At 43.1% G+C, this 13,481-nt stretch overlaps 1 protein-coding gene and 1 long non-coding RNA gene across 3 annotated transcripts in view; one reads left to right on the top strand and one right to left on the bottom strand.

The window, feature by feature from the left end:
• LOC141194814 (uncharacterized) overlaps positions 1 to 11,228 on the top strand; it is a 54,944-nt gene extending 43,716 nt beyond the window's left edge. For both annotated transcript variants that reach the window (XR_012267437.1, XR_012267443.1), the window contains one exon: positions 10,989 to 11,228. This is a non-coding gene — a long non-coding RNA (uncharacterized lncRNA). The remainder of the gene's footprint in view (positions 1 to 10,988) is intronic.
• Positions 1 to 13,481, bottom strand: part of EXPH5 (exophilin 5) — a 107,607-nt gene that overhangs the window by 28,500 nt on the left and 65,626 nt on the right. Inside the window, exon 2 of the mRNA XM_073662430.1 lies at positions 4,118 to 4,275. Within this exon, the coding sequence (XP_073518531.1) occupies positions 4,118 to 4,275 (158 nt within the window). The remainder of the gene's footprint in view (positions 1 to 4,117; positions 4,276 to 13,481) is intronic.

Here is a 13,481-nt window from a genome sequence, read left to right on the forward strand (position 1 = left end):
CTGGCTGGCCATGTACACCTAGTATTATTTCCTACTACTCTGACATGGTCAGCATGTGACTGCTGCAGCCAATAAGAAATTGGCTGCAGTGGTCAAACACCTACCATGTTGGAAGATAAGGGTATGAGAATGGTGGAAGTCATGGTCAGCTGGGCTGAGGAACAGCAGGTGATCAATGGATTAATATATACAGTTTTTATGGGTGTTTTTTTAGCACCAGGTCATATGACTGCTGCAGGCAATCAACAATTGACTGCAGTGGTCGAGCACCTACCATGCTGGAAGAAAAGGGGATGAGACTGGTGGGGAACATGGCCAGCAGCATGGAGGAACGCCAGGTGACTGACTGATGAGTATATGCAATTTTTTTTTTTTTTTTAGCCCACTGGGGCTAGATATCAAGATAAGCAAAGGGGCAGAAAACCTCTTTAATTCTAATGTATAACAAGATCTGTGAATGTGATGGCAACAGAGTTGAAGGCTCATTACAAGGAACAACTTAACTGGAAGGGGCTTTTTACACGGATACAGTAACAAGCAAAGCCAATGTTGATAAATATGCAAACCGTATGGGGATGAACAGCACATCGCTGTTTACATGGGTTGTTACATGGGTTGTCGTGCTGCCACATGAAAGATTATATCAAGCAAGAAATTAGTGATTGATGTTTATATTGGACAATGATTCTGAAGGAACATTCCTATGAAAGTACTTTCCACTGATCGTCGCTCTATGTAACAAAGCCTAAAAGGGGGTTTCTAACACTTTAAGGCTGTGTGCCCACGTAGCATTTTTCAAGCGTTTTTGATGCGGAATTTCCGCAGCGTAAACGCTTGAAAAACGCTTGGTAACACGCACCCCATGGTCCCCAATGGGATTCCGCAAGTTCTATGCACATGCTGCGTTCAAAAATCCGCAGCATGTCATTTAATTTTGCGTTTCCGCAAGCAGAATTGCCTTTGTTCAATGCATAAAAAACGCAAGGCAATTCCGCATGTGGAAAACGCGTGATAAACGCGCGAAAAACGCGCGATAAACGCGTGCGGAATTCCGCATGCGTTTTTCGGGGAGAGGACTTGCATTTATGCAGCAGAAATTTTCTGCTTCATAAATGCAACGTGGGCACATAGCCTTATACTGATCAATATAAGACCAATGGGGTTCTGACACCCAGCTCCTCCACAGTGTCATGGCCATTGTCGGGTACTGCAGATCAGCTTCTTTTTGAAAGAAATGTCATCTACAAATCATCATGACACCACTCCCTGCAACCAATAGCTCTATGCAAATAATAATGATATAATGTGCCGATGATCCATCTCCTCTAAATCAACAATGAATAATGATGAACAGAGACAAAACACATCATGTGCCTCAATTTGTTGTCCTACCTACACAATATATAAGTGCCCCGGGGAGAGAAAATTGCTCGGCACATTGTGAGACACTTTCTACAATAACAGGCAATTTACATAACAAAGATGGTCTAATGAAGGAAATAGTAATACTGTACCGCCTGAGAGTGTAAGGGGTGACCAGCGCCAGCCTAATATTACATCACATCAAAATGGAGACACCGAGGAGTATTTCTTAGTACAAGTGATCCACCATCCCTCTCCTACAGCAGTGTCACCCCCTTTCACACACTTTTCCCAAAAAGAGAGATGTTGGGAAAGTTTGGTACAAGAGCTGCAGGGACTTTAACCACTTTTCTGATGCATTCAGGGCTAAGGACTTAGTTATATGGCGTTGAGCCAAAACTGGCAAAAACATATTCTAAACTGAACCAGAAATCCGTCACTTCAATTACTAAAAAAAATATCTCTACTCCTAGAGAAGCCATTTGTAGGGTTTTCCCAGGACCTCACTTACTTTATGGACCGACGCTATTCCCCTTCCATAAATTTCCAGGTTCTCTGCCTGTCTCTGTTCTTGCTGCCCCAGTGATGACATGCTGACACAGACATTTGCCTGCTGCAGCCAATCACTGGCTGTAGTAGTGATTGGCAGCAGCATTCACAAGTCTATGACAACAAGTCATTGCTGGAACAGACGGAACAATGACCTTTGAGGACCCAGAAGTGAGGGGGGAGATATCGGTAATGTGAATGACTTTTTTTATTATTTTATAGAATTCTCAGGTTTTTCTAAAACATTTTTAAACAATTGTTTTCTGGATCATCTATTTTATAACTCAACCTTTTATCATTCCTCTGTTACTTCTTCTATACATTTACAAATAAACTTGGTGCTACCTTTTTCTATGACAGAGGGGTGTGTCTCTTAGCGCTGATTAGACAATATCAGACTGGATAACCCCCCTCCCAACAATTAACACCCAGGTGTCAATTTACTTATAGATTTCCAGAAGTTATAATACAGGAACAGCACAACAGAGTACTAAGGAAAAATGCTCTGTAAATGTTATTTTATGGAAAATAAAAGTATTAGCTAAAAAAACTGTTACGCATGCAGGTGGGGCACGTGGGCACCCATTGTGCCACGGGGCTAGGATTACCTAAAATCGGTGTAACTAAATGGCTACCAGGTGTTCACTGGAGCTCTTGATGGTGGAGTCAGGCTTGGCTGAAGGTGGCCACCAGGTACCATTCCTAGGCAGTCCCCGCTACTGCAGCTGCTGACCCAAGGGGTCAGGTACGCAGGTACGGGAAGGACTAGGGCTCCGTTCAGACTACTAGGTTCAGGATCCTCTGCACAAGGGTTACAGACATGGAATCTCAGACAGGGCTGATTCGGAGACTGGTTGTAGCAGTCTGGATATATGGGGTACTCGGATAGGCACATATTCAGACACACAGGTCTTGGATAGTGATTCAGGGACTGGCCACACACGGATTGGGGGACAAGAATCAGGCACTGGCTGCACTAGAACATGGGACTTCGGGTTCAGGACTGGCGGCACCAGGACCAGGGACTTCGGGTTCAGGACTGGCCACACAAGGACCAGGGACTTCCGGTTCAGGACTGGCCACACAAGGACCAGGGACTTCCGGTACAGGACTGGCCACACAAGGATCGGGGACTACGGATTCAGGACTGGCCACACAAGGACCAGGGACTACGGGTTCAGGACACTGGCCACACCAGGACCAGTGGACCTCACAACTCACTAGGAGACCACCGCGCTCACTAATGATTCACTGTGTTGCTTGGCATCTCCCTATTGGGAAGAGTGTCTTTTAAACAAGATGCCTCCCAGCTATTAGCTGAGAGCCATCTTGCAGGTGCACACTAGTGCTAAATGCCTTCCAGTCATTTCCTGGGGACATTTAGCTGGAGACAGGGAGCACGCCGGGGACTACACCGCGCGCCCGGGGTGGTGAGTATGCCGACATCCCTGATTGAAGGGGGGGAGGGAACCATGCAGTGGTGCTGGCAATAGTGTTACAAAAACCTCTATAATGCCAATCTTTTTTAAGAATTGTAAGACCATATAGGTAGACAACAACTAAACATTCACATTATCCATACTTCCCGACTCCTTAGTAAAAACGTTTCCGATCACGTATAATCTCGAATATATTTTGCATATAAGATGGGAGAAAACAACATTCAGTGGAGGACTGAGTACTATTCCACACCCAGTCTCTCCTGATTTTGCATATGTAGCCAGTACAACTGCAAACTGTTCGAAAACTTTTCCTGTCCCCATACGGATAAATGCCAATTGATTCCCAATATCCTGATCATTTCAGGTAAATCAGTCTGGTTGAAACTTTTGTCACTCTACATAATCCCAGCCATACCCACAGACCCATTAATGAAAACTTCCTGCAATGTAGAGTACGATAAGGGGTGATCTGACAGTTTTTCAGACCTTCTTAAAATACTGACAACACACATCACATCTCGAGTATTTACTTTTACTAATGATGCATGTTTTAGATGAGCATGTAACCTAAGGGTTATTACAGGTCAATGCCTTTCACCCCCTACAGTTACTTTTTGGCCAAATCTGAGGACTTCTTAATCTTTTTGTCAATCATTACACAGCTACTTTGTAATACACTACTGCTTAAATAAGTGAAACTAATTTTTTACATTGTTGTTGACAGACGACCCACCTCCTCCTACATCAAAGCTTCCCCGACTTACCGCCTTTAGGGGTTTTCTTCTTCAGACGATGGGTCAGAGGTGACCTCACTAAGCTCCTCACGTCTGGATCATCCTTAAACTTTTTCTTCTGGATCTCTTCGAACCACTCTCCGGACACGGCGTGCAGCCATTTCACATCTCGCTTCCAATTAAGTTTGCTGAAACAAAAGAGCAAGAGAATGTTTCCCAGTCGTCCGTACACGGGGAAAATCTACCTCCCAATGCTGCATTTCTATCAGAATAATTAGACAGTCTCTCAACGCAGGAGAGAGAAACCTGTTTGACCAGATGTTTGGAGACGTCACAGGCCCAGCTTGGAGAAGACACTCCCACTGTGGCAGGAGTGCTGCAGATGTGAATGTCCCCTTTAAGGAGGGGACAAAGATGACAAAGTAAAGATGATTTAAATGGGCATATAAACAAAAGACGACATGCACTCAACAAGGCTCGGGTTAGGTCAGGCTGGCTCCGGGCACCTCTAGTATAGTCATGCACTGTACAGAAGGGGTTAACGAGTAACTTGTAGAAAGACTTAGACTAGATATGATCAAAGTCAAACATGATCTACAAATGTTCTCTTTTGATCTTTTTCTCTTGTTCCTGATAAGGATTAGAGATGAGCGACCCCCGAACAAAAAAGTTCAGGGTTCGTACCGGACAGTTAGTGTCTGGTGCTAAACTACGAACACTGACTTCTCCCGGAAGTCCACTTTAATGTTCGAAGTTCCGAGTGAAGTCCGGGAGGATAGAAAGAGAGAGAGAGAGATTTTCCCAGCTTCAAAATTCGGGTCCCCATTCTGGTACCCAACTGAACTTTGGACTAAAGTTCGGGTTGGATACCAGAACCCCAACTTCCACGGGTCCGCTCATCCCTAATAAGGATATACAAGATTCATGTAAAGTAAATCTCCACCTTGAGTGATCATTTCTTTTATGCCAGGTTCCCATAAAGCATATATAAATGTGGCCTTATACCCAAAGGAGCAGAATACGGGCACCATTTACAGCAGAGGGAATTGTGCCTTTAAGAGGTTGTTTGATTTAGTTAACCTAAAGACTGACTAGCAATAAGATCACCATAGATGTTCGCAGATGAAGGCCCCTGGCTGTAACAGTGACTGGTCCCTGTATATTTCTATCACACCCGCCACTACAGGTGAATTATGGTATAACATGGGGCCCATTGGTAATATATGGCCATAAGAGCTCTCCTGTAAGGCAGACAATGGTTCCCATATCTTATAGATAGGTCAGATGACAGATTAGCCTTAGCTATGCTTCTTAATGAGGCAATAATGAGACATGTCTGTTAGATAAATCACAGCTGTCATGCAATGCTTTCTTTCCCTTGTACTGGTTGCATGTCTGTCTGGCCAGCTGATCACTGAAATATTCTTATATCAGGACCTGGTGCAAGTTCTTTTGCAAAAGGCCTTGTTTAGGATGTTAAGAATTTGCACAAAAGTAAAAAAATTGCACAAAAGTAAAAATGTACCAGTATCCTCCTCAATAGTGATGAGCGAGCGTGCTCGTTTAACCCTTTAACCGAGCACGCTCGGGTGCTTACCGAGTATCTTCGGCGTGCTCGTATATTACGTTCGAGATCCCGTGCCTGCATGATTTATAGCTGTAAGACAGCCTCAACACATGTGAGGATTCCCTAACAAACAGGCAATCCCTGCATGTGTTGAGACTGTCTAACAGAAGTAAATCATACAGACGCAGGGACTCGAACGTAATATACGAGCACGCCGAAGATACTTGGTAAGCACCAGAGCATGCTCGGTTAAAGGGTTAAACGAGCATGCTCGCTCATCACTACGCCTCTAATTTAACACCTATCCTCTCAAACAGTTACAAATTCTTAAGGACTCCATACACATTCGATTTTAGGGATTCTCCAGGTTAAAGTTTTTTTACTCCACATACTAGTCCTATGTAAAAAAAAAGAAAAAAAAGAAAAGAAAATTACCTTTGTTGACAAGGCTGCAGCAGTAACATCACAACTACAGCACGTGACTGCTGCAGCCAATCACTGGGCTAAATGGTCATGGGTTCAGCAGACACATGCTGTAGTAGTGATGGCACTGCTCCAGCCATGTCAACAAAAACTAAGGGCAGTGGTGGAGAAGCACTGAAGTGGCAAGGACTATGTAAGGCTCTTTTTTTTTTTGCATATAGAGCAAGTCTGTGGAGTAAAAAAAAATATTAACTTGAAAAACTCCCCTTTAAAGTTGTCTGAAGCTGCTGATTTTGGTGGAACTGGACTATCATCTAATGTGTATTGACTCATCTCAACTTTTCTCCACTACTTTTATATTGAGGGCCCACCCTAAGGATAGGTTATCAATGTCAGATCAGTGGGGGGACAAAACCTGGAACTCCCACCGATCAGCTGTTCTCGGCTATGGTGGCGGCTGAATGTTAGTAGTTGCAGAGCTGAACAGTACAATTCCATCAACTGTGTAGTAGTCACAGCTGGGTACTGCAGAACCATCCCCATCATCACAGTTGACAGAGCTATCGTGTTCTGCTTCACAACTGCTAACATCTGTCCGACACCGAGAACAGCTTATCGCTGGGGGTGCTGTGTGTTGGACCCCCACCGATCTGATATTGATGACCTGTCCCTAGGATAGATCATCAATATAAAAGTAGTGGAACAAACCTTTAATTACAAATTTACACACAACAATTGATTCAACATGATTTTATTTTTCATGTAGTTTTCAGTATACTTCTTTATGTACAGCCTTTTCTGAGAACTATGTTTTTTCCCCTCTCAACATCCAGATTTGTGTAAAATATTCTTCCCCGCCTTCTTGCAATCTTTAAGGCCACGGCCCCACTATCAGTATTTGGTCAGTATTTTTCTCAGGAGTGGGAGCCAAAACCAGGAGTGGGTGATAAATGCAGAATTGGTGACTTGTTTCTATTATACCTTTTCTCTGATTGTTCCTCACCTGGTTTTGGCTTCCACTCCTGAGAAAAAATACTAACCGAATACTGGCCAAATACTGATAGTGGGTCGTGGCCTAACACTGAGAGAAAGGAGGAGAAATCTAAGAGAGGCTAGAGCAGATCTCTGATACATCTGTGTCTGTTTTGCAGAGCAGCCAGCTAAGAGAAGGACCTGCACATACTTTGCAGCAGCAGAATATTTTAACTAAAATAAACTCATTCATCTTCAGAGGTCATGATGCAATTAAGGACACACAAATGCAATCAATGAAAATAGACTTTTTGCTGAATAAATAAATAAAAATAATATAAAACCCTAATATCTTATTTTTTTCCAGGAAGAACAGAGTTCAAAGCCAGCACTTAGTCAGTACAATGACTGTTTGGCCATAAAACCTCTCAGCACTGACAAATAGCTTTGTTTTGCAGTTGTTTGTAGTACATGAAAATAATAGATTGTTTACACCGCACTCGGCAGGTCTGGTATCTTGTGATTTCATTTCAAGGATTAATATTTCAAATAAAAACCTCACTGGGGCTTATAATCAATTGTTTGCGACAATCCCAGCCAACGTTGTAAATCACAACCGAACCAGAAGGACTGTCGGCCTTGAGACACAGACTCCTTATAATTTCTGCAGGAGGAAGCGGAGCCTGGAACCTTTGCCCAGGTCTCAGTTATAAGGCAGGAAACAACATGACATAACTAGAAAATATCGCACATTATCGCTGCTATGTGTGGACAGAGGATCGCTTCTATGGGCTCCAAATGCCGCCAACCAGTCTCCTGCACACAGGCTTGTGCAAGCCCTAACTTTCTGGGGAATGGTGTAGTAGGAAGCATGCATTTTGGAGTTAGTAAAAAAAATAAAAAGTGTGCACAAAGTACAATAAAACTAGGACGCATTTCTAATTTTTGCACCATTCTAATAGGGTTCACCAGTCTAAACAAGCTGAAGAACTGTTTTGGGGCAAAGGCGCACACACATCGAGCAGTATCCGCCTGGTAAGGTTAGTGAAAGGCGGGAGTATGCGCTCACCTGGCGGTGTTGTGTGAAGGCACAACACTCGTAGATACGTGTAATTGCTGCTACGACCCCCTGGCTGGAGAAGAACTTTTTCCAGATGAACAATAGTAGATGAGGACGATATCATGTTCAGCGGGCTTTGCTGCAGTAATTAGAAGCCTTTTGTGTTCCAAAATGGTTCTTTACTGTTCCATTGCGTTTCGGCACCAGAATGTTGCCTTTCTCAGGGTAAAAAAAAAAAATCTGAATTTGTTTTCCACCTTGACAAATGCGCCGGTCCAGCGCCGAAAAGTGTTGAGACAATAAAGCAGTATTTTGGAACACAAAAGGCTTTTTATTTACCGCAGCAAAGCCCGTTCATCGTGATATCGTCCTCCTCTACTAGTCTAAACAAGTTATCACTTATCCGCTGGCTTGTGTATTTCGTTCTCACCTGGCTGCAAGATTGCGGTCCTGAGGAGTTAATGTCGCGCAAGGTGAGGGAAGGAACAAGTGTACAGCGACGGTAAGAGGGGGAAGGAAGCCCAAAATATAGGGAAAGGGGGGTTGGAAACCCCTAGGCAGATCTAGTATCACCCTGACTACCCTATCGTCCCTATATAGGTTCCGCACCTATCGCCGAGCAGGAAACCTAATCCTTGAATGTCCCTAGAGCTTGGCCCTAGGTAAGGAGGGGACGGGGTGAACACTAGTCAGGCCCCACTGTAACTAAAGTCAACAAGGTAAACAAACAAAGGGGATACACTTAGCTTGAGAAGACACCAGAGAGATAACGCCAACTGTCCTCCAAGGGAAGTCCAAGAAGAATCTCGCCAACTACTAGTACTCCAGGCATGGACAGAGGAACATAGAACTATCACCGGCGACTCTCTGGAGACACAGAGTTTTTAACTACCAAGCAAATGTGTGTCAATTAGCAGTAGAAAGTGGAGGTCCCTGCTGGGTAAAAAGGAAGAAGGATATCACCACACTACAGAGATGAGAGCATCAAGAAGGCGTCTGCAATGCCAAGCGCAGTGACCTACCGCCGGATCCACAGCGACTATCTGTCACATTTGATACACCCGTGACAGTTAAGTGGAGGGCAGCATTTATGATCTTCTACTACATTCAAATTTGCCTGGCCACGATTTTGTTTCCAAGAAGAAAAGGGAAAACAAATTCCTTGTTCTGGTGATCAGTGGGGTCTTAGCATTTATTTAACTCTTAGAGAAGAGAGGACAACATAATTTGGGCAATTGGTGGGACCCACACTAATGGAACAGATAGCACCTATCCAACGGATAAGTAATAACTTGTTTAGAGTGGAATACCCTTTAAGTTAGTTTTACATTTACTCCATTATTTTGCTATATAGAGCTCTATTAGCCAGACTGCAGTCATCGTAAACTACATACATTTCAGTGGAACTGCAGGAGAAACTAGGATTTTTTGATGGTTCCCCTAGTTTACTATGAGGGGTGCTAGCAGCCCTGCACTCACAATTCATTTACCCCTTTAAGTGAAAAATCAATGCAGCCCTCAGACAGTGTGTTCTCTCCAGTATAAAATTTCATTTTTTACCTTTGTTTCCAAAAGAATATCTGTTTTCGAAATATGATAGATCTCATGTGAGAACAAATTACCCTGGAGGGCATGGATTAAAAAAGAAAGCACGTCAGCCAAGCCGTGAACCAGCTGTACTCTACTAAATATGTTGATTATACCATGTGTTGCAATGTTGTAAAAGTATTCATCCCCGTAAAAAAAGTCACATCAACATCCAAATGAGCAGATATTTCTCTTTGGTCTTCATTTTCACAGCTTTCCTTTAGATTTATAGTCTGACTAATGGTACTTGAATGGGGAGGGGGGATTTTATTTAAAAAATGTTTATTCTTTTTACAGTTCCTTTGCTCCGTTACGATGAGATGGATTCTAAATTAGCTATTTCTATGCTTCCGTTATTCCAATAAATTAGGATCAGGCATTTTGCCTCATCCCTATTTCGCAGTTTACACAGGTTTCTATCCAAACATCCTTTGAAAGACTTTGTAGAAATGGTCCCTCAATGAAAGGCTTAATCTCCAATGTCTATAACATTATACAAGATCCTGATGGAAATTCCTTGACTAGGCACCCATATATGCTCAAATGGGAAAGTTACTTGGGTAGAAGTCTAAGCGATGCTGATTGGAGATTTGTATGGTCGAGAGCAGCCATTTCGGCATCTTGTATCACTTATAAAGAGAGAACCAATACAAGATCCTCCATTTTTTGTGCCACACCACTGAGCTTCTACATCAATTAGATCCATCTATTTCCCCCGTGTGTTGGAGATGTGCCTTGTTGACAGGATCTATCTTCCAGTTATTCTGCGACGGCTCCTTGATAAGACCATTTTGGACAAATGTACAAACTTTGATTAAACAGTGTCCCCCCAGTCTATATATGACTTATACAACAGGATCAAAAATATTAGAAATTTAGACTATCGCACTGCTCTGAATGATGAAAAGATCGAGAGATTAAACCTAATTTGGTCCCCATGGGACACTTTTGGGTACTTCTGAATAGTTAAGAACTTTATTCACTAGGTCATATGTCTCCTTCCACCAATCAAACCCTACCACATTTACTCATCTCCTTCCCCTTCTATTTGTATGTCTCGTATGTATCCCCCTTGGTTTTTTAGTTTGTTATATATACGGTATAAGAAATGTGTATATCACTATAATATGTCACATCTATATCACAGTGCTGATTTACTCTGTTTTCATTGTAATCTGCTAATCTTTATTCCTTTTTTCGAGTTTGATTTTTTTGCTGAATATTAAAAATTTTCAATAAAAATTACAATTATTAATTTTTTTTTCCTTTTTAATTATTACACCAATTTTTAGTGCACAATTGCCAACATTTCTGGAGATGTTTAAGTCCTGCAACAACTCTGCCCCAACCTACCGGGAACATCCACTTTTGGGCTGAAGTTTACTTCTTGCCAAGGAGTGCCAGGAAATCCGGGACAGTTGGAAACTACGATAGCGTAATATATTACTTTTCACAGCACATGGGGTTGTATACTTCTGCAAGCCGCATGTTTAATTTTATTGAAAAAAAAATCATCTAATAAATGAAATAAATTGGAATTGTGAGTTTGATTTACTCATCTTGGGTCACATTAGTTTATAATAAAAGTCTTGGTAGAACCAATATCTATAAAGGCGAGATCACACTATGCGGCAGGCCCCGTGTAGCTGAAACTCGACCCACCGAGATAACCTATGGCCGTGTCATTTTATGTCACAATAGTGTGGCTATTATTGGCCTGTCGCATCTTAAGTCCAATTGCTGGATCACTTGTCATCCTGATAAATCAATTGACTAGTTAAGGGAATGAATACTTTTGCAAATCATTCTATAGTGGATGATAAGGCTTATATGTAACCGGGAGAAGATAACCTTAAAGGGAACCTGTCATGTCCTATCTACTATCTACACTGCCCCCATTGCATTGCTAGTGATACTAAAAGCTTTTTTTCATTAAAATTAGTGGCAGTATAATGATTTTATAACCTTATACTTTATCTTACCTGCTCGTTTTCAGTCATATGGGTGTGATTCTCTCATTCGGTCACTGCTGGCGCCGCCCATCTATTTGAATATTGCTCCCGGCAAGCGCTATTATTGTGGGGCGCATGCGCATTTGTACAAGTACGGCCGCTGGTCCCACGCCTGCGCAGTGAGGCTATGTGATTACCAGCTTCACTGCGCATGTGCTATGCTCCCCGCGCGTGCGCAGTGAAGCTCCGAACTACACAGCCTCACTGCAAACGAGCGGGGAATCAAGCGTCATAGCGCATGCGCAGTGAAGCTGCGAAGTACACAGCCTCACTGCGCAGGCAACATAGCGCATGCGCAGTGAAGCTGGTAATCACACAGCCTCACTGTGCACAAGTGGGGAATCAAGCGTCATAGCACATGGGCAGTGAATCTGCGAACTACACAGTCTCACTGTGCAGGTGCGGGGAACATAGCGCGTGTGCAGTGAAGCTGGTAATCACACAGCCTCACTGCACAGACATGGGACCAGCAGACATGTACAAATGCGCATGCGCTCCACAATAATAGCGCTTGCCGGGAGCAATATTCAAATACGTGGGCGATGCCAACAGTGACTGAATGCTGCACATCACTCATCGGCCGACGTAGAGTGACTATTCAGTTGCCCTGTTTAATTCCTGGGACTTGTGGTTCGGGCTAGTCTAGTAGCTATGGGGTTAAATTCTGGTAGGTTGTGTTTCTCCCTGTTGACAGCACTGGGTGGGACTGCTCACTATTTAAACTCCTGAGAATTAGTTCCAGGTTGTGTTTCTCTCTGTTGACAGCACTGGGTGGGACTGCTCACTATTTAAACTCCTGAGAATTAGTTCCAGGTTGTGTTTCTCCCTGTTGACAGCACTGGGTGGGACTGCTCACTATTTAAACTCCTGAGAATTAGTTCCAGGTTGTGTTTCTCCCTGTTGACAGCACTGGGTGGGACTGCTCACTATTTAAACTTCTGAGAATTAGTTCTCACTGCCAGTCAATAGTTCTGCTGCTCTGGTATATCCCTCTGTGCTCCTGTATTGTGTCTTTATTATTCCCGTTACTTGCCCATACGCTTTATGATTTTGCCCCTGATATGACCTCATGGCTTTGATCCTGCTTGGCGACCCTTCTTCGCTCTGGTTCGCTTTTCCGGACGGCAGCCCTTCCACGGAAGCAATCCACTGGACCGTATTGTAAGACCAGATCCCTGTACAGGGGTTAAAGGGTGAAGGCCGGGGATCCTCTGAAATCTGTCAGATGGAGTGGCTTGTGCAAAGTCTGTCCGAGGTGGTCTTTTGGAGCCTGTGGCCTCTCACAGTCGTGACGGAAGCATCATATGCAACTGCAGGAGCTTAAATCCCAATTGAGTTCTATGCAAAGAACCATTACATTACAGAATTATATATTCATGAAAGATGGCGCTCTTTCACTATAAATATAATTTATTATTTTTTTTTTATTCCAGGTATAGAAATCCTGTGCAACATTATTTAGGGCAGGGTATGAGATCACTAGAAGTTTTGTGGTTAACCCAGTTATGCCTTTTGCTTTGAGCCCCAGGAGCTTGGAGCGGAGACTCTGGAGATATACTGTACTGTATAAACTGCTCAGAAGAACGTAATGAGGACGTACAATAAATTCCAGCGCTATAACACAATGGTTTGATCCACCTTTTAGAGATAATGACTTGCATCAGCTGTCACCTAAATACAACAGTGATCAAAGTATAAAGCATTAATCACGGCTCGGTCATAAAACACAGAAAATAATTAAAGAAAACACACACCTAGATGAAATCTCTGCTT

Source organism: Phyllobates terribilis, unplaced genomic scaffold (assembly GCF_046119375.1).
Source record: "Phyllobates terribilis strain yellow unplaced genomic scaffold, ASM4611937v1 Scaffold_2__4_contigs__length_985480577, whole genome shotgun sequence".
Classification (NCBI taxonomy): domain Eukaryota; kingdom Metazoa; phylum Chordata; class Amphibia; order Anura; family Dendrobatidae; genus Phyllobates; species Phyllobates terribilis.